Source organism: Dermacentor albipictus, chromosome 2, assembly GCF_038994185.2.
Source record: "Dermacentor albipictus isolate Rhodes 1998 colony chromosome 2, USDA_Dalb.pri_finalv2, whole genome shotgun sequence".
Taxonomy (NCBI): domain Eukaryota; kingdom Metazoa; phylum Arthropoda; class Arachnida; order Ixodida; family Ixodidae; genus Dermacentor; species Dermacentor albipictus.
Genome location: NC_091822.1, coordinates 25,144,634 through 25,166,197, shown reverse-complemented (window position 1 = coordinate 25,166,197; position 21,564 = coordinate 25,144,634). Strand labels below are relative to the sequence as shown.

Here is a 21,564-nt window from a genome sequence, read left to right as displayed (position 1 = left end):
GCATTGTTTGCTTCTTCGAGGGGCCGCCTCTTCGGAATCGGCTCGTACATGTAGGGAGTAACGCCGAACTCCTCAGAAAAACGCAGTCTCTCTCAATTTTCCATTACCGTCTCAGAAAAACAGCACCAAACTACCTGGCACCGCGCTTCATGTGTACCGGCAGCGGCCCGGTCGTTTACTAGAGTTGACGTCACGAGGCGCACCGACCAATTACAGGCGGAAACGAGACGCGCGAGCGGGGCGTGTCCGCTGCTGCACTTTTCGTCGAAATAAAATATATTTGCGTTTTCTTTCGCTCAATTTCGATACGATATTCGAATTCGGAGGGTTGAAAACCATTATGTACAGATGTTCACTCATTTTTTCTGGAAAACCTTTCAGCTTCCCTTTAATCAGATCGTGGTTATGGAACGTAAAACCCCATAATTTAATTTTACGTAAAGCGCACACGTGCTGTTTAGCACCCACTCGTTACGATGAGCAGTTTCAAACAATATATCTGTTTATAATCAGCCGGGGCTATGCTTAGCTCGTTGGAACAGCCTGCACACATGCGCGTACCCTCGCTACTTTTGCACGCGCGCTCTGTGACACGACACTGAACGACGTGGCGGTCGGCAGTTAGGTGAGATTACTAAAATACTTAAGAGGTTGCACACTACAGAGTAATCATTTGCGCTCCCCTAAATTCGTTGAATGTATGTACCAGCATTCGCGTCTTGCGCACATAAAGATTAGACAAATGATTTTCCTTATAAAATCGGCGACGACGTTCAGGATTGCAAAGCATTTCCTTGGGCTAGTTGTTTCATAACTGAGATGAAAACCGAAGCGCGAAAGAAGCAAGGTAGAGACGAATACACAGTACTAATAGCGCCTGCCACAGGAGAGCTCTGTGTACTTGTCTTGTCCTTACTTCTTTCGCACTACTGCTTTCCTTTTCAATAATACTGATTCAGTAGGCGCGTCCGGCATGGCGCGATAACTTGTTAACTGTAATAACCTCGTGGAAATTGGTCGTGCGCATAAGGCTAAATAAAGCAAGTGTGACAATATCATATTTTAGTGACGCAGTCAAGTTCTCTTACAAGAAATAGCATGAGAACGTTGCAATTTCATTTTAACAGCTACAGTCGGTAAATGAGGAGCCCAGGGTACCAAAAATGTATCGCATGGCGATTGCGTTTCCCAAAATGAGCTGAAGAACGCAGCATGTGCTCAAAATATGGCGATTGAGAGCACGGATTCAAATACGTGAGGCGTTGGCAGCATCAACTTCCCGCGCATTTGACACTCTGGATGTAGCAGTTGAAATATCTTACCATAAGCTCGTAATTCTGTTTTTCTCCGCGCGGACCGTCAGGAAACTTGACGCGTCAGTGTTATTTTCATCATCATCATCAGCAGCAGCAGCAGCATCATCATCATCAGCCTGGTTACGCCCACTGCAGGGCAAAGACCTCTCCCATACTTCTCCAGCTACCGCGGTCATGTACTAATCGTGGCCGTGTTGTCCGTGCAAACTTCTTAATCTCATCCGCCCACCTAACTTTCTGCCGCCCCCTGCTACGCTTCCCTTTTCTTCGAATCTAGTCCGTAACCCTTAATAACCATCGGTTAACTTCCCTTCTCATTACATGCACTGCCCATGCCCATTTCTTTTTCTTGATTTCAGCTAAGATGTCATTAACTCGCGTTTATTCCCTCACCCAATCTGCTCTTTTCTTATACCTTAACGTTACACCCATCATTCTTCTTTCCATAACTCGTTGAGTCGTCCTCAGTTTAAGTAGAACCCTTTTCGTAAGCCTCCAGGTTTCTACACCGTAGGTGAGTATTGGTAAGACAAGGCTGTTATACACTTTTCTCTTGAGGCATAATGGCAACCTGCTGTTCGTGATCTGAGAACACCTGCCAAATGCACCCCAGCCCATTCTTATTCTTCTGGTTATTTTAGTCTCATGATCCGGATCCTTGGTCACCATATATCTGCCCTAGGTAGATTTATTCCATTACCACTTCCAGTGCTTCGGTACCTATCGTAAACTGATGTTCTCTTCTGAGGCTGTTAAACATAAATTTAGTTTTCTGCAGATTAATTTTTAGACCCATCCTTCTGCTTTGCCTCTCCAGGTCAGTGAGCATGCATTTCAATTGGTCCCCTGAATTACTAAGCAGGGAAATATCATCAGCGAATGGCAAGTTACTTAGGTATTCTTCATTAACTCTTATCCCCAATTCTTCCCAATCTGGGTCTCTGAATACCTCCTGTAAACACGCTGTGAATAACATTGGAGAAATCGTATCTCCCTGACTGTCGCATTTCTTTATTGGGATTTTGTTGCTTTCTTTATGGAGGACTACGGTGGCTGTGGAGCCGGTGTAGATATCTTTCAGTATTTTTACATACGGCTCGTCTACACCCTGATTCCATAATGCCTCCATGACTGCTGAGGTTTCGATTGAATCAAACGCTTTCTCGCAATCAATGAAAGCTGTGTATAAGGGTTGGTTATTATCCGCACATTTCTCTATCACGTGATTGATAGTGTGAATACGATCTATCGTTACTTTAAAGGCGCGTGTGGCGACAAGGAGCCGTATTGCGATTTTTTGCATGCTTGTGGTTGTTTTCATTGCCCATTGCTGTTTGTCATTTGCTCAGATTCCGCCGTGCCCCCATTATCACCTAGAATGGCGAGTAGCTGCGACACACGATAAAAACGGAAAATGTAATGGAACGTTAGAAAATATGGGTTACTATACAGTCGCCCGCATATATGTTTGAGAGTTTCAGGTTTAATTTTCTTTCTTTCCTTAACCGTTATGAGGGCAAGTACCACGTAGCACTGACCCAAACGGAGAGCCTTCCCGCACCGAGGAAAACGCAGAGAGGAGAGTGTTCGTGCGAGTGCCGCTACGTACCCGCTTGATAGTGGTGAAGCCGTGGTGTGCGAGGGCGAACACCACCATCCAGATAGCGGCCAGCGAGAGAATGGGCTCTGCGTGGATCTCGCTAAGCGCTGGCCAGCCATCCTCGAACCAGCCGGCATGGCGGCGACTGCGGTAATGGACCGGTACGCGCTGTGGGTTACCACCGAGGCGCGGCTGTACGGCTGCACTTCGGGCTTTCGCCTTCCGTTGTCGAAAGCCCAAGCCCACGGGGACCATGGCGTGCGTCAAAAAATCACAGGAAGCTCACCCTTTGTAGCCGTTTTTTTTTTTTTTGAGTGTGTGGGATGCGACACTTACTGTATTATGTTGAACTTAACGAGAGAAAATGAAAAAATTTCCCAAGCAAGTTTTTTTTTCATGAAATCGAGAGCGCAATGTCACAAATTCGGTATGCTGTGGGGAGCTTAAGAAGCTTCGAAATTTTGTATTTCAGTGTCAAGTGTGTAACGAATTATTCGAGGATTGTTTTCATGCTCCACCTAAAAGACTCTACAGGGCTAAGAACGATGTGTAAGGCTAACGTTAAATGCCTTAGGTGGCAGGCTCCTAATATGTAGCTCATGTGCCTAGTCTCAGCGTACACAACGCATACTTTCAAAATTTTAGGGAACCAACGATATGCAGCAACAAAACATGTCTATATGCGTGACTTATTTAACTAAATTGCTGGCACTGTGACTACATCAGTTAGTTCCAGTTTCTGTTCTTTTCGGTGCCTGATGCGCTGTTCTTAAAATGCTAAGTAACTCTACAGGAAGCACCAGACCAGTAACGGTTAAATTAAACAATACCGTACGCCTCAAACAGGCCGTCACGCGCTTTCAGAGCCAAATTTCGGCTGCAAAAGCAACTGGGAGCGTGCAGTTTTTCCCAGCCTTAAGAGTTCAATCACGCAGACTATATTGCTACATAGGCCATACAGTAGCGACGAAGTACCATCGCCAATCGTCGAATTCGTTGTATACTCTACGACTAATACTGACAGCCGTTCAAAACGTCCAGTCAGGCCTGCAAGATACGATTTTGCGCACCGTAGGCGGCCATCTCGCAATTTACGGTTTGACAGCTGTGGCACTGGAAACATTGCTGTTCAGGCGTGCACGTCATCAGCGGCAGGTAGCGCAAGGGTCCTTGCATCATCCACTGGGATTCAGTGGAGCACATGTACAGGGTTTCCCAGTCAACTTTAGCCATAGTTTAAGGATATGCCGAAGCACTCGAGGAAAATGCAAACAAATGCATGCTGATTATTGCATGTAGAAAGGCACACTAGCGTTTGTATTGGGCTTAATTGCGTAACAGTCGGGTTTGGTTAAGCAGCTTCCCAAGTACTATTCAAGAGAAAAAAATTTAATGACAAACTTGTAAATGTTCTAGGAAACATCCAATTCCGCAGCTCCGAACTTCCCACTTGTTACGTAAGTATTCTTTCTGCGTGCTAAAGACACCCCGCGAAATATGAATAATATTACGCCACATGCCCGATTGCACGCTGCAATGAAGGAAAAGCGCATTTACGCTGCCATTTAAGAAGCGACAGGGCAGCGACGCAGGCTTTCGCTGAGCTATTTACGCCAGTAAAGTACCCCCCTCGCGGCAATTCACTGCAGCAACAAACAGACCAGGCGGCGCACTCGGCTCAATGCACGTTTCGTTCATACGCGGCACGTGTGAGAAAACCGCAATCACGACGCGCAAACCGGCACGCCACGTGCTTTCTTTTTTTATTTTTGAATGAAGCTGGCCATGGCTAGTGTCCCGGGATTTAGTCATGGCGTAACGTCGACAGAAAACAAGGGTGGGCCGATCCCGGTGGCAATCCAGGCCAGAACAATGGCTCACACTCCCGTAAGGCCGAGGCTACAGGGACTCATCACTCACTCGTACCGCCGTAAGCTAGGAAACATGGAATGTCTCATACGGCCGTTACGCAGAAGCTACAAGCACTCAGCGAAGTGAAGCGAACAGTATATTCGTTCTGTGGAAGCACGCGCACAACAAACACAGCAGCATACTTCTCAAGCATCCGACGCTGTACTTGAATTTAGGCGCACGTTAAGGAACCCCAGGTTGTCCAAATATGAGCAGTCCCCCACTACGGCGTGCCTCATAATCAGAAAGTGGTTTTGGCACGTAAAACTCCTTGAAAGAAAGCATCCGAAGCACATGATCTATGGTAAGGCGCTCCTGATAACAATGTCACGCACGCAACGCTCCACGCATGCGTTTCCACGTAAAGATTACGCAAGCCGCCGCGGCGAGGGCACCTTGCGACGTGGGAAGTGATGTCACATAGCCTTTCGCATATAAGATAACCTGCATAGCAACTTATTTCAATGCTGTTGCAGCACCGCTATGAGCGGCAGTGTGGTATCAAAAGTACCAGTACTCCCATTATTACCATTGTTATAAAATAGCATTACAACCGTTACTCTTAAGCCATAATTAATTGCATATGTCTCTCAGCAGTTGTAATGATGGTTTTCAGCTCCTTCGCCGGTCACCCACTTTCGTAAGGTCGGGATGGTGACTCGGCTTGTGTGTGTGCGTGTGTGTGTGTGTGGGTGTGTGTGTGTGTGTGTGTGTGTGTGTGTGTGTGTGTGTGTGTGTGTGTGTGTGTGTGCGCGCGCGCGTGCGTGTGTGTTTGTGTGTGTGCGTGCGTGCGTGCGTTTGTGTGTGCGCGCGCGTATGTGTGTGCGTGTGTGTGTGTGTGTGTGTGTGTGCGTGTGTGTGCGGTGCGTGCGTGCGTGCGTGTGTGTGTGTGCGCGTGTGTGTTTGTGTGTGTGCGTGCGTTTGTGTGTGCGCGCGCGTGTGTGTGTGTGTGTGTGCGTGCGTGCGTGCGTGCGTGTGTGTGTGTGCGCGCGTACGTGGGTGTGTGTGTGTGTGTGTGTGTGTGTGTGTGTGTGTGTGTGTGTGTGTGTGTGTGTGTGTGTGTGCGCGCGCTTCATGGGCTTTCTTTAGGAGAGGAAAATATATGCACCTAAACCATAGCACCTAGTATACGCACCTAGTAGGTAGTTAGAAGCTGCCTTACTGACTCTGCAAATAAACAGAATACAAAAGGTAGAGGGATTACCTCCCTACAGTAGTCTACAACAAGCATTTGGTGGTGTCCACTCAGACTACATTGACATATTTTTAAACTTCGAGGATGTTTCGATACAGTATCGCATACCCTGTTACTGCAAAAGCTGTCGTTTGTTAACATACCAACTACCCTCCTGAAATCGCCTGACGCCTACCTTTTAGAAATAAACGAACGCGTGATTCTTGGTGGTGTCCACTCATCGTACGTTTTTTTATCATCAGGTGTGCCACTAGGGTCCATCTTGGGGTCCCTGATTTTTATCCTATTTATTATTGTTCTAACTAACATCTGTCTCTTCATGTTAGATTATATGATGTTGATTGTTGTATTTGCCTGAAATTTTATGCGAAGCAGTGAGCAGCTACAAGGGGATCTCAACAATGGTATATCTTGGTGCTTCACTTGGAGCATGACCCTCAACCTGTCCAAATGCAACCTGTTAAGGTTCGCCAGCAAAAAACAGCCCCGGATGGCAAGCTATGTCATGAACGCAACACAGTCGACTCTTGAAAGAATATAAGTACGTAGGACTTATTTCTTCTAGCAGCTGAACATTGTACGCGTGCGTATACTAAATTGTATCGAAGATTAGCAACACATTTAACTGCTTGAGGAGTAACTTTAGAGAAACGCCATCATGCCCAAAGAAACCCTGTGTGTGTCGAACGTACGCCCGCATTTAGAATACGCGTGTAGGATTTGGGACCCTTTTACTACAGTTAACATCGATGCTCTGGATCGTGTCCATTTGCGAGCTGTCCGTTTCACCACAAGTGAATATGACTCTTCTAAAAGGTCATTCGAAATCATAAATACATTAGTATGGCTCCTCCTTAAGACAAGCGCAAATATTTACGATTGGCTTTTTATAAAATTTTTCTTCATTAAATATTTCATGATCTGACAGGCATAAAAAAAACGACGAAGTTTCGCCCCAAGGCGAAGCATATATTGCAATCGCATATTAGTTCGCAGCTATACTAAGTAAGGATAGTACTTTTATAGGCCAGTATAGACTTGAAACATTCCTTAGCAAGCATGTGGTTTCCGCGCTCTCGAGGAAACGTGAACACATCACACTCGATGAGCGCGGGCACACTCCGTCAATACGCCGGTGTGAGCAATGCGTCAAGCAGCAGCGAGACAAGTCGCCATCGTGCGGGCTACCCAAGGAGGTTAAAGGAAAACTACCGGGCGGAAACGACGTCCTGATGGTGAAGTTGCACAGGAGGACCACTATAAAACTATAAATAAACGGCAAAAAATGTCAAGAAGCGCTTTTCGCCAACTTCACACGAGTGAATCAACCTCCTTCGTTAAGCATGGATTATTTAACCAGACAGATACCTATCTATGCTTATCTGTATTTGTTATTGTGGGAAACTAGAATATTCTGGCAGCATATTGTATTGGGAATAACATCATCAATAGTCAGAAGCGCTTAATTTTTTTGTTGGAAACAACCAGCTTTTATTTTCTAGTTCTTCTAGCCTTAAAATCACCGAGCCAGATCGCTTTATCTGAAAACGGGGATCGCCCGGCATGGCTGGGCAAGCAATGGCTTCCCCTTTCCTGGTAAGAAGGTACGGGAGCCCCCACTCCAGCAGTTTTTCTTTACCTTCCTTGCGTCTACCGCTTCAACGCAAGGGCGCCGAGCACACAGCGCACGCAAAGGAATGAGCCTTGTGAAGATAATATTCAAGATAATGCGCGCGTGACAGCGCGCAGACGTGCATGTGCGAAGTGCAGACGCACTTTGCACATGCAGGCTTGTTGGAGGAGTCTAAGCCGCCCCCTCCTTCGGCGCCGCCTCCACGCTAGCCTCCTTACATGGCCCGCGAGGCTGAGCCCCGATCATCAGTTCCCTTTGTGCCCGATCGCGAAATGTGCAGTTGCTGCCGGAGCACTACGCCGCCGCCTCCCTCCCGTCCCCCTCACGGCCCTTCGCGTGACGGAAGGTGGTTTGCTCTCCACTTTCTTCCTTCGTGCGCATCAGATTGAGCCACGACCGGCGGCTACCCTCGCATGCCATCGCTGGCACATACAGCATACGACGCGTGGCGGCGGTGTTATCGCGCCTGGGACATTAAACAGAATGTCACGGCGACGGCGGCGGCAACGGCAAAAGTGTGCTAGGAGTGTCATATAATTGATATCGCAACAAAAGAAAACTACATGATGGTGTGTGAAGCGATGGCGTAGAAGTAGAGCATCCGCCTCACGTGCAAGAGGGCCATGGTTCCAATCTCCGCACGGCGCAATTTCGCATTGGCTTAAAAAAAGCATCCGCGTGTTGATAAAATAGCATAAGCAGGCCTGGAGTGTGGTCTGAACCTGGTGACCAGAACCAGTAACGCACTCCCTCACCAGAACAGGATTGGCCACCCTGGTGCAGTACTTCGCCACAGCCTCCTATATGAATACAACAATCAAACCGCGGCCCTCAGTCCCCAGCAGCCGCAAAGCAACTGACCACGGCGGCGGTCAGACCTGTGACACAGCAAAGGTTGTTAAGAATCTCTGGATCCGGACAGGCTGCCATTGGAATCTGAACCTGGCAACGTTTATTACTAGAATTTTATCTAGTGAGGCGAGTCTAGCAGGGCTGTTGGAGGAATTAGCGGGCATTGAATGGGATATAATAGGGCTCAGGGATGTTCGGAGGACAAATGAAGTATACACAGTGCTAATAAGCGGGCACGTCATGTGCTACCGGGCCTTAGCGGAGAGACGTGAACTAGGAGTCGTATTCCTGATTAATAGGGTTATAGCTGGTAACATACAGGAATTCTATAGCCTTAACGGGAGGGTGGCTGTTCTTGTTGTGTAACCTAATAAGAGGTACAAATTCAAGGTCATGCGGGCCTACGCACCTAAGCGCCTACATCCAGTCATGATGACCAGCAAGTCGAAAGCTTCTATGAAGACGTGGAATCGGTGATGGGTAAAGTCAAAACAAAATACACTATACTGATTGGCGACTTCAAGAAGCAGGCTGGAACACGGAGCAAGAAATATTTAGGAGGGGAAACTCCGCTGTTTACGGCGTCCAGAAAAGGTCACAAGTCCGTGGAGTCGTTATCGTGCTGGCGGCCTGGAAAGAAGTTACCGCCGTTGAGAGCGCGCCGGAGTTGGCCGGAGCCGCCTGCCCGGGTGTTGCATTTTTTTTTCCGCTGTGGCTTCTACGACGCGCCGCATGGCACCGCCACTGTATACGGCCCCGTCAGCGCATAGAACAATTGTAACTTTATCTGGTCACCCGCGCTCGCTCGTGCTGGCGGGAGTTTCACCTCCTAAATGTCTTACTCCGTGGGCTGGAAGCAGGCTGGACACAGGTCAGTAAGGAAATATGGCATAAGTTCTAGGAAGAGCAGGCGAGAGTTAGTATTAGTTTGCAGAACGGAATAATTTGCGGTTAATGAATACCTTCTTCCCCAAGCGGGATAACCAAAAGTGGACGTGGAAGAGCCCGAATGGCGAGACTAAAAATACTCTGCGCTAACCATGACATCATACAAAATGTGGACGGGCACGGCAAAGTGCGCTGCAGTGACAGTAGAATGGCAAGATCTCGAGCTAGCCTAGACTTTAGGAGGGAACGGAAGAAACTGGTACATAAGAAGGCTATCAATGAGTTAGCGTTACGAGGGAAAATAGAGGAATTGGGGATCAAGATACAGAACACGTCCTCGGGTTTAACTCAGGAAGAGGACCTTAGTGCTGAAGCAATGAACGACAATCTTTTGCGCATCATTAAGGAGTGTGCAATAGAAGTCTGTGGCAACTTGGCTAGACAGGATACCGGTAAGCTATAGCAGGAGATGAAAGATCTGATTAATAAACGACAATGTCTGAAAGCCTCTAACCCTTCAGCTAGAATAGAACTGGCAGAACTTTCCAAGGTAATCAACAAGCATAAGTTAGCGGACATAAGGAAGCTGGATATGGATAGAATTGAGCATGCTCTCAAGAAGGGAGGAAGCCTAAACGCAGTGAAGGAGAAACTAGGAATAGGCAAGAGTCAGATTTATGCGTTAAGAGACACTGCCGGCGATATCATTACTACTATGGATGAGATATTTCAAGAGGCGTAAGAGTTCTATAGAGATTATTTATACAGTACCAGTGGCACCCACGACGATAGTGGAAGAGAGAATACTCTAGAGATATTTGACATCGCACAAGTAACGGCGAAAGATGTAAAGAAAGCCTTGGAAGCTATGCAAAGGGGGAAGGCAGCTGGCGAGAATCAGATAACAGCAGACTTGTTGAAGGATGGCGGGCAGATTGTTCTAGGAAAACTGGCCACCCTGTATACGCAATGTCTCTTGAACTCTAGCGTACCGGAATCTTGGAAAAACGCCAACATATTCTTAATCCATAAGAAAGGGGATGCCAAAAACTTGAAAAATTATAGACCGATCAGCTTACTGTCCGTTGCCTACAAATTATTTACTAAGGTAATTGCACATAGAATCAGGAACACCTTAGGCATCTGTCAACGAAAGGACCATCCAGGATTCCGTAAAGGCTACTCAAAAATAGACCATATTCACACTATCAGTCAGGTGATAGAGAAATGTGCGGAATATAACTAGCCCTTATATACAGCTTTCATTGATTACAAGAAAGCGTTTGATTCAGCCGAAACCTCAGCAATCATGCAGGCTTTACCGAATCAGGGTGTAGACGAGCCGTATGTAAAAATACCGAAAGACATCTATAGCGGCTCCATAGCCACCGTAATCCTCCATAAAGAAAGCAACAAAATCCCAATAAAGACGGGTGTCACGCAGGGAGAAACGATCTCTCCAGCGCTATTCAGAGCGTGTTTACAGGAGGTATTCAGAGACCCGGATGGGGAAGAATTGGGGATAAGAGTTAATGGAGAATACCTAAGTAACTTGCCATTCACTGATAATATTGCCTTGCTTAGTAATTCAGGGGACCAATTGGAATGCATCTCACTGACCTGGAAAGGCAAAGCAGAAGTGTGGGTTTAAACATTATTCTGCACAAAACTAAAGTAATGTTTAACAGTCTCGGAAGAGAACAGCAGTTTACGATAGGTACCGAGGCACTGGAAGTGGTAAGGGAATAAATCTACCTAGGGCAGATATATAGTGACCAAGGATCCGGATCATGAGACTGAAATAACCAGAAGAATAAGAATGGGCTGGGGTGGGTTTGGCAGGTATTCTCAGATCATGAACAGCAGGCTGCCATTATACCTCAAGAGAAAAGTGTATAATAGCTGTGTCGTACCAGTACTCACCAACGGACAGAAAACCTGGGGGCTTACGAAACGGGTTCAATTAAATTGCGGACAACACAACGAGCTATGGAAAGAAGAATGATTGGTGTAATGTTAAGAGGGATAAGAAGAGAGCAGATTGGGTGAGGGAACAGACGGAGTGTTAATGACATCTTAGTTAAGATCATGAAAATAAATGGGCATGGGCAGGGCATGTAATGAGGAGGGAAGATAGCAGATAGCCATTAAGGGTTAACTGGATTGCAAGAGTACGGAAAAGTAGCAGGGGGCAGTGGAAAGTTAGGTCGGTGGATGAGATTGAGAAGTTTGCAGGAGCAACAAGGCCACAATTAGCATATTACCGGGGTAGTTGATGAAGTGTGGGAGAGGCCTTTGCCCTGTAGTGGGCGTAGCCAGGCTGATGATGATGATGATTATGATGATGATGATGATGATGATGATGGCATGACGGAGCCTACATATGCAGGTTGTCCCAACTATCATGCATGAAGATTTAAAAAATTTCCAATGTCGCATAGCTGGACAGAACCAAGGTAATTTTGTTTGCCGTCCCTTGGAGATAGAGTATTTTACACGCAATGCACCACGAGCGGCTAGTCGCACGACAATTTTGTGTGTATTCGTGGGCATCTTCCACACTCGGTAAAACTATTTTATATAGCATGCATTGAGCAACAGTACGCTGTACCGGGAGTTTTCCATGTTGCCCTACAGTTTCCTCATTGACACTTTCCATCGAATTGAAATAATCGAGAACTTGAATAATTATGCAATTAATTACGTACTTGGACTGCAAAAATACTCCATCTCCAAGCGACGGCAAACAGCGTTACTTTGGCCCTGTCCAGTGACGTGGCCTTTGTATATTTTCTTGCGATAGCAATTATATGGACCCTACAAGCCGAATTAAGCCGTCGCCTTTGCCGCGATGTTCCGTATAACATCCAAGCACGATAACATCATCACCGTGCGCCGTACGTGCGAGTCAAAGCAGGCGAGGGTAAGGCGACGATCGCGATTTAATGTAGTGCGCGCGAGGAAGGAAGGCGGGGCGGACACGCACCGTCTTCCTTAGCGCGCGAAGCACGGAGGGAGGGGTAGGCGAGGCAGAGGAGGGGTGTTGTACTCCTGCGCCGTAGCTTGAAAGCGATCTCGGCTGTAGACGCAGGGCATGAACCGTGTGCCGGTAGCTTCGTATGCGCTTTGCTTTCAACGTTCAGTTCGCGTCGAAGCGAGAGGCAAAACAAAGGCCAATTCGCTCGCAACAGCTTCCGTGCTTCCTAACTCGTGTTGTGACAGCGAGTTTCCGCAGTCATGAAGCGTGATGTTCTCCTGTTTACCTGTAAACGCGTGACACTGTGCTTGTTGACTTAGTAAGCGAATGTTGACAACTTTATATGACCAATAAATCTACTGTCCTCACGTCGTATAGCTGTCTACTAATTTGCTATCGCAATCGATGCTTCGCCTTTCGGCCGAATGTGCGACTTTGTTCAAAATCTTGGTGCATATTAGTTGGCACAACCTGTATATATGCACGTAGTGACCACTTCAAAGTACAGGAGTTTACCACCAGAACAACCTATTCAAGTGCTCATTTTCCCACGAACAATTCAATTGAATATCTCCCCGAAGAAAGTGTCCCACCTTCCAATTCAACATTCCTATTTTTGCTTCATGGTTTCATTTCCTGTCAGCCTGGGCAGCTGGAAGTTATCGTTTATGCTGCCTTTGCTTCTTTCTAGTCATTTGTGCTTGGTTCTTTTTAAACTTTTGTTTTCTTTTCTTCATTGTAAATCACATTTCAAAGTTGTTTTGTAGAAAATTTCAAATGGCGTGTTGCCAATCTGGGCTTTGTTATGTTTTTGTATTTTTTGTATTTCAGTGTTAATATTCCCTCTAGCCTAATTCCCCACAGAGGCGCTGTAGGCATGGTAAATATAGAATTAAATGTTAGCTGGGACATCCTCTATTTTTAACCACTAAAGTACACGCGCCGGACAACCTTGGTAATCTAACGGTGCAGTTGATGTGAATATATTCTTTGTCTTGCCCATTGCAGGCGGCGAGAAGGCAGGAAGCTCTATGTATTAATGCTCGAAAAGTATTTATTGCCTCGAAAAAGAAGTAAGCGCGATCAGCTAGAGCAAGGAGCGAGGGTATCGCAGACGCACGGCTGGTACGGCTGCAGGTAGTTGTACACTCCGGGCAGGCAGTCAGCCATCTCGCTGCGGTACACCTTGGGCGGCAGTAGCACCACGGAGAGGTCCGGTCCTTCCGCCACGGCCGGCATACCGTTGCTTAGCGGCTGCCGCCGGAAGGCCTCCGTGAGCCGAGCGCGAGTGGTCCTGCAGAGCGACTGCAAGAGGGACAGAACACAATGACTGATAGGGACAACCAGCGATGTATATGCTGTATTGCAATAATATGTGCCAGGGACAGCCACCGAAACCGAACATACGCAGCTGGTTTCAAGCATTGCATCTATTGCGTCTATAACTGCGGTATAGCGCCTGACGGCACTTGGTCAGTAAATCTGGAGAACGCAAGCACAGCTCATATTCCGATCAAAGGTTTCGATTACCTGCATATATCGTTTCCAGAACGCGTCCCGTAGCAGTAGAGTTTGGATAGATTTTTAAGAACAGCCTTGCTGGTGCTACAGCCGACAAAAAAACGCCGACGCAGAGACGGAAACTTCACGTGCTGCACTCCAGAGTTCTTCTAACAGCATTTATTCATTTTTCGCTTGAAATGTATGCTAATAAATAATGAAACACACCTAATGGCCTTCTTTTCTTGCCTTTTGACCTTCCTGTAACGAGCAGTATACAAACAGATTGTACGCCTGCGCAGTCTCTTTATGAACTTCGTTGTTTAAAGGTGCTGCAGTTTGCACTTAACATCGGAGGACGAAAGATGACATCAGGGTGGAAGATGTCAGAGTTGGACATTCGTATAAAAAGAACAGATTTGTTTTTCCATGCATGTAGTGTCGTGCTATGACCGCGTTTTGTACTGCCAATTTGTGACTCATCGCTAGATACTGAAAATTTATGGCCGCGATAAAAATAAAATCGTTTGAAACGAATTCTTCACTTACAGAAATTCAAAGGAAGGCGTGTACTAGCAAGAGAAACGTAATTATTATAGTCAGACACATTTCCTTTTGACATCACATGCAATGTATCTATACTCAGAACGTTGCTTACTTGTCTCCGAGCTCTCTCAAAGCGCGCGGAATAAAAAAAAAAACGAGCCACTCACGAACGCGTGCCTGGGTACATAGCAGGTCCGGTTGGGTGCGAGCAGCAGCCCGTTGGAGCAATCATTCCACGTGGCATCGCGGAGCGAGTCCAGCAGGTAGAGCAGCTGATCGGACACCGGCACCGAGTCGCCCACCACGTGCACGATTGCGTAGAGGCTCATGGTGTAGCCCAGGCCTGCGATGCAGTGCGCAGGAGGCTAACGCTAAGGGAGTGTCGGGGAAAGCCGTCACTCGAGCCCCATCAGGTTCTCGTGTTTCGAGGCGATTAAAGAGCACTTTAGGCGCCGTGTGCAATCTCTGACGCTAATCATGATATCGATGTGGTTTCAGCAAGACACTGCGGTAGTAGTGTAAGTAGCAGCGAAATTTAGGCTAGTTGGTCTAAGTTCATACTTTACAATACAGCGCTAAAACAGGCCAGACCAAGAAAAGGCTGAGCCCTCGTGTTAATGCATGTCTTTCTTTGTCCTCGCCTGTTTTAGCTATGTGATTTGCAAAGCGAGAGTAGCCACAGTGTCTGTAGCACACTTACCAGTGGCCGAACAAGGATTGTCGCAGGCTCCAGCGACATTCCTTGTACGATCATTTTTGGTATCTTTAACCCTGCATTTTCCTGAAAACTTCTGTTTTGCGTGGTACACATAGGCATGCCTTAGGCAGAACCGGAAAACTAAAGCGTTTTATGGACCAGCACAATCAGCCGAAAGGCAGTCACCGATGAAGAGCGGAACTGCGCTGAAGATGCCGCTGTTTCCGTCTCCGGCGAACTGGGCCAGGTTGTTCTCCAGGCACATAACGGGAAATGTCACTACGCAGAGAAACGCCAGGTATGCCAGCAGGAACGGCACTGCGCGCAAAGATACAGTAGGCTGCAGTCAAAGGTAAATCAGTTAGCATGGATACACTGTTGTGCCCGTAAGAAAGCCACAGGCTGATCCTCGCTTAACCTTAAATTAGTGCAGCGGTTATGATTACCAATGCAGGATTGAATAGACAAGCAGAACAGTTTGTCATCACGACAATTGAAATATTTAGCAGCAGCAGCGGAGCGCATCGCACGCAGTCCACTGAGTCTTTGTTGTTCTACGGTCACAGGCTATACCCTTGTCCCGGAATTGGGAACTGCAAGCTTTACAAGGCGCTGCAAATATCATTACCCTGCATTTTTTCTCAAACTGGCGGTCTTAAATTTTGAATCCGCTCCGCATCACTGCTGCCCACATCGCTGCAAGGACTCTTCGCAAACGCTGCTGTTATCACTTGCAAGCCGCGCCACAGCCACGTCTCGGGCGGTGCCTTTCAATTTGGCAGCAGCGACAAAGCGCATCGCACCCAGCCCGCTGAATGCTTAGTTTTCTGGTCAGAGGGTGGGGATTATTCTTTGGTGTTGTTCTGGCTCTATATAGACGCTCCGCCATTTTCAGCCAGTGTGATGGGTTAGTCACGATGTAAACGCGACATGCACGCCCGAAAGTGATCTAGGCCTAGGCACTATTAGAGCGAAGCAATACATGGCTAGCCGATTCGTCCGTCCATCTGTCGCCTGCACACCGAATACTCCTCCGGTGCCACCCCATGCGCACGCGCAAAAAAGAACAGAAAGATGGGCTAGCGATTGGCTGCGCCAGTAGTGACGTCGTTACTCTCAGTCGCCGCTGAGCGCGCCCACCGGTTTTTCTGCTGCTGCGGAATAGCTAGGCCAGGCGTCATACGTATTCCTGAAGGGCAGGCAGCTTTCGATCAGGAACACCACTGGCAGAACCGGGAACGAGCTCACCTACGCTGTGCCAACGCTGCAGCCCAGGCACAAGAACAGGCTCGTGCAGCCGAGCACAAGCAGCGATTGCGTACCGAGGATCCACCAGCCTACCAAGCCATCATTTAATGAATCGTCCGTATCAACGCAGTACTAAACACTGGGGCCGCAAGTTTCAGCTTCGTTAATCATCTGCACGGAGTGCTTCGGCAGTGCTTTGCTTTTCTTGTCGTCTTTGTTTTCTTGTTACTATGGAGCGGTGTAACTCACGGTGATGTGTGCTGAGTCATGATGGCCTCGCAGTGGCCTATACAGTGTGTGCATTTTTATTTCAAGTTGAAACGTGCTCTGACGTCACTGAGTGACAGTTGAAGACAAAAATATTTGGAAACCGGCACTGGAAGTGTGAAGTGTGCAAGGCAAGCAACGGCAGGAGCACAGTTATAAGAAGGCCCTGTAGAGAAGTGGTCACTAGGGGCCCTGTAACGTAAAACTATTCCAATATGTTTCTATTCCAATCTCCTGACGTCAAACTTGCGCAACCACCAACGCAAGCCCCAGGCTGTCACCCACAGGGTTGTCTGAACAGACCAATAAAACGCTCTCCGCGTTCATAGGCGGTCACTTTTGTTTGCTTGAAAAACGAATAACATTGCCTGCACTGAGCGGCTTGTCGTATCTAATTGGCTGACAAGAGGCGAGGAGAACGCTCAAGTGGAGAGGGATTCCATGGGGCCGAGCCACTGCACTGAAAGTTGATAACCGGATGAAGAGGGTGGTGCCGGCGTCTGCGATTGGTCGGCTTTCCCTTACTTAGCTTGCGGTGGCAGGTCGAAAATCGCGGCGGCATGCAACGGAAGCTCAACAATGACGCTAAAATGGACCCTCAGCAAAGAAGAGTTAGCAGAATGAGGGGGTGAACGTGCCGAAAGTGCTCGAAACCGTTACACGGCCAAGCAAGAAGTTTTATTATACGCAAATACACCCATGTTCTCCGGCAGGTGCGAGTAGCCAGCGTCTGAGCGATCGGCGGCAGCCATCTTTTATTCCTTTCGGAATGGGGCAGCCTGCGGCTATTCCGAAGAAAATTCAGTTTTGTTTGGCATATTAATGCATCTTTATCGCGTACACGCCACTTTGACGCGGTGAGTTCTTGCGGTTTTGTGACGTCGCGTGACAGGCATGTGAAGTGGGTGCCGCCCGAAAAATTTTACCAATAGCCGAGGGCTAATGGCGAAAAGAGGTCGAATCAGAAATAACTGTTTTTCTTTCTTCCGTCAAATCATGCATAATCAGTGTGTACACATCATATCAGATGGGGAGGTATCGCGGTTTTCGTGACGTCGCGTGACAGACAGGTGAAGTGGGTGTGGTCGAAAAAAGTTTTTTACCAATCGTGGAGGGCTGATAGCAGATTTGGAATAATAATAATAATATTTGGGGTTTTACGTGCCAAAACCACTTTCTGATTATGAGGCACGCCGTAGTGGAGGACTCCGGAAATTTTGACCACCTGGGGTTCTTTAACGTGCACCTAAATCTAAGCACACGGGTGTTTTCGCATTTCGCCCCCATCGAAATGCGGCCGCCGTGGCCGGGATTCGATCCCGCGACCTCGTGCTCAGCAGCCCAACACCATAGCCACTGAGCAACCACGGCGGGTCAGATTTGGAATAGAAAAGTTTGGAATAGTTTTACGTTATAGCGCCCTAGCATTGTAGATATCGACCGCAAGTTTAACATGCTGCTCGAATTGCCGACTAAGGTAAACGGCATAGAAGAATACATCCAGCTACTTCTAGATCGCTTTGAAGCCATACAGCAGCGCCAGGGTCGCCAAGGAAAAGAACTCAAAAGATACAAAGTGCAAAGTTCGAACTATTGAGAAATCCGGCGCTACTGTAGAGCTTCAGGCTCATATCAAGGCACTTGAGTGGCGTAGCAGAAGCCTTAACATCGAGATCCACGGTGCTGCTCGAATGAAGGGGGAAGATTTTTTGAGAAAGTGAATGACTTGGTGGGAGACCTAGAACTGAGTGTGTTAACTAGAGAGGACGTGGTGGCATTCCAAACACTGCCATAAAAGCCTAAAAGCACACCAGGGATTACGATGCGCTGTGCTCACCAATAACTTAAGAATGCTTTCACGGCTAAAGAAAGGCTCTAAATGACCCAATGACAAGAGGTAGATCTGTGAAAATATGACGGCTCGGTCTTTGAAACCGCTTACATTCGCCAAAGAACGGACGCAAGATCACGCTACCAGCTCCCCTAGCAGCAAGCGGCAAGATTTTCGAGCGTAGGGCCCCAGGTGAATCCGCGACAGTGCTTAAATATAAAAGCGACTTGCAGGCCCTACATTTGTAGCCGTGCTGTTCATTTCGCAGCTTTCCTAAACTCGTTTTCTTCATGGACTGTTTGAAACATATACTAAAAGAGAAACAGTTCCCTCCTCGAGGCCTCGGTGAAAAGTGACTGATCTATGTGCATATGAATGCCCATTCGCTGAATAAAAATTCCGAAATTAGAAACACACTTTGTTGGCAAACAGATACTGTGACGTCATGTTTAGTGAGATATTGATTGCCGCGACAGTACTCTGAAGAAGAAGAGGATAATGAGAGTAGGCATGAGCGTTTTTGTCAAGGCGCAGTTAAGAAGAAGTTGCAGTTACGCTTGGTATTAAAAAGATAACCCGCCTCTGTGCCGCCTTAATAATGCTCTACGACCCCTGTTTTTGGCGTTACGACGCTGGTAGAGGTGCTAGAGCTTGCAACCACATGCGGGAAACCTCTCTTCGGAGCTGTACACCCAGTCCCGAAGCTCCACCTCTCGTAATAACTCCAGTCCACCGCTCCGGTCGGCACCTGCTCGGCCTCAGCCCGGAGTTCCCTCCCGTAGCGACTCTCACCAACATGGCTACATCATGGCACTTCTTCAGTCACAGACGGCACCTAGCCTTTCCCAGGTGATTCTTGGAACAGCCTCGCGTCCCCGAAATCTTCCAGAGCGATGCTTTTGAATATGTTGAGGACTGGCTTGACCAGTATGAACGCGTCTCTCTAGTAAATCGCGGGAACGACCAACAAAAACTCGCCCATCCTTATTTCGCGCTAGAAAACAGCGCTCGTACATGATACGCGAACAAGGAAGCGAGCTTCCCAACATGGCGCAATTTTTGTCGTCAGATCCTCAATGCATTCTCGAGCTCGGACCGGCGAGATCACGAGCAGCAACTCATTGAGGCTCAAGTACAGAAACCAAACGAAACCATCGCCATGTATGTGGAAGATATGGCGCGTCTGTTTCACCGACCTGCGCCCGATATGACCGGGACAAGGACAGTGCGCCATCTGATGCGGGGAATTAAGGAACCATTCTTTGCCGGTCTTGCACGAAACCCACCAACGATGTTCTACGAATTCATCAAGGAAGCGAATGTCATCAAGGGGGCGCTTCAGCATCGTTGCTACCACTTCGACCGCCAACCCAGCAACACGCCAGTCAGCTCTACAATTCAGATTGTTGACCACACTTCTTTACAGGACATGATTTGAGACATCCTGTGTGAAGAGTTGCGAGCCCTCGGCATTCCTCCTGCGGAATCGCCGGTCGTTTCTGCTGCCGAAGTCATGCGCCAGCCATTGCGGCAAGCCTTCTCCTCACCAGCTCCATTTCCAGAAACACATCCGCCTACCTATGCCGACATGGTCCGCCGTCCTCCCCACTCAGCTTCGGTAGCATCATTTCAGCCACGGCCCGCTCCCATGCCAACGGGAGTCTGTGAGACGACCTCCAGTTTTCCGCACCGATTTGTGGCGCGGCCTACCATCGACCACTGTTCTTCCACTGTGGCGAACCAGGCCACATTGCCCGTTCCTGCCCTCATCCAGACGCTGGATCCAGACGCCTGCCGCTTCCGTGCACTTCGACGAACGTCGCGCCCCGAACGGTGATCAGCTGTCGACCAGCCAGGCAGCTTCGACACGTTGTCACTCGCAGTCCCCGTCACCTGTGCGTTACACTTCCCCAAACCGCCAGCGTTTCACCACTGACTTCGGCAGGGGTGGTCGCTCGCTCTTGTACGCGCCAGGCAATCTAACAGCAGCGACCTCCGGGGGGCAGGTTGCCCTGTGTCGAGAAGCGAAAAATACCCCGCACCCTACCCACGAAGAAGACATGACGACGACGAACACTAACGCTGACGAAGACGATACGACAACAACGAATACTCCCGCAGACGACGTTGCCCGTGCCAATCTCAGCCTTCTGGTAGATGGACATCACGTCACCGCACTTGTTGACACTAGCGAAGACTTCTCGATTATGTGGTAAGATCTGGCCAACCGCATTAGGAAAGAGAGGACGCCGTGGACAGGGCACCACATAAAAAGTGCCGGGAGTCAGCTAATGACACCAACGGGAACATGCACCACTCGAATCTACATCGGTAATTCCAGCGTTGTTGCCCACTTTCGTCATTTTCCCCAACTGCTGCGAAGACATAATCTTGGGGATGGATTTTCTGCGAGATCACCACGCCGTCATAAGCATTCCGGAACGTATGGTGTCATTTTCTGCAGGCCCATACGGTGACACAACGAATTACGGGCAACATGAGCGTTTGCAAATTGCTGACGATGCGCCCATTCAGCCGCGATCCTGCCGCCTTGTATCTGTATCATGCAAGAAGCCCTACCACGGGGATGTGATCGCGTGGCAAATTGTGCACTATGGCCCAAGCAAGGCATTTTGACTGCTAGAGCCGTACTCGACATGGCTCATGGGCATGCGAAAGTCCTCGCGAACTTCAGCAGCGAACGCCGACACATCCAGAAGGGTATCGCAATTGCGTACTACGACAACATCACCCAGGTAACAGATTGTTTCGCTCTAGAAGCAACGACCGTCCCGCCCTCGACACCTTCGTCTGTCGATGTTAGCTGCACCCTGTCGCCTTCAAAGCAGCAGCACCTATTCGAGCTGATACACCAGTTCGAAGATTGCTTGTTGACTATGTCAAAGGTTAAGCAAACGCCCCTGGCCAAGCACCGTATAATCACGGATGATACTACGCGACCGATACAACAAAATCCCTGCCGTGTAGCTCCAAAGGAACGCGAAGAGATTCAAAAGCAAGTGGAGAAGATGCTCGAGGATGATGTGATATAACCTTCACAAAGTCCCTAGGTGTCGCCCGTGGTCTTAGTAAAAAAAAGACG

General features: G+C 48.2%; 1 protein-coding gene across 1 annotated transcript in view; it reads right to left on the bottom strand.

The window, feature by feature from the left end:
• Positions 1–21,564, bottom strand: part of LOC135897890 (uncharacterized) — a 164,811-nt gene that overhangs the window by 103,958 nt on the left and 39,289 nt on the right. The window contains exons 4-7 of the mRNA XM_070533200.1: positions 15,302–15,433; positions 14,586–14,761; positions 13,493–13,677; positions 2,926–3,061 (exon numbers count right to left, since the gene is read on the bottom strand). Of these exons, the coding sequence (XP_070389301.1) occupies positions 2,926–3,061; positions 13,493–13,677; positions 14,586–14,761; positions 15,302–15,433 (629 nt within the window). The remainder of the gene's footprint in view (positions 1–2,925; positions 3,062–13,492; positions 13,678–14,585; positions 14,762–15,301; positions 15,434–21,564) is intronic.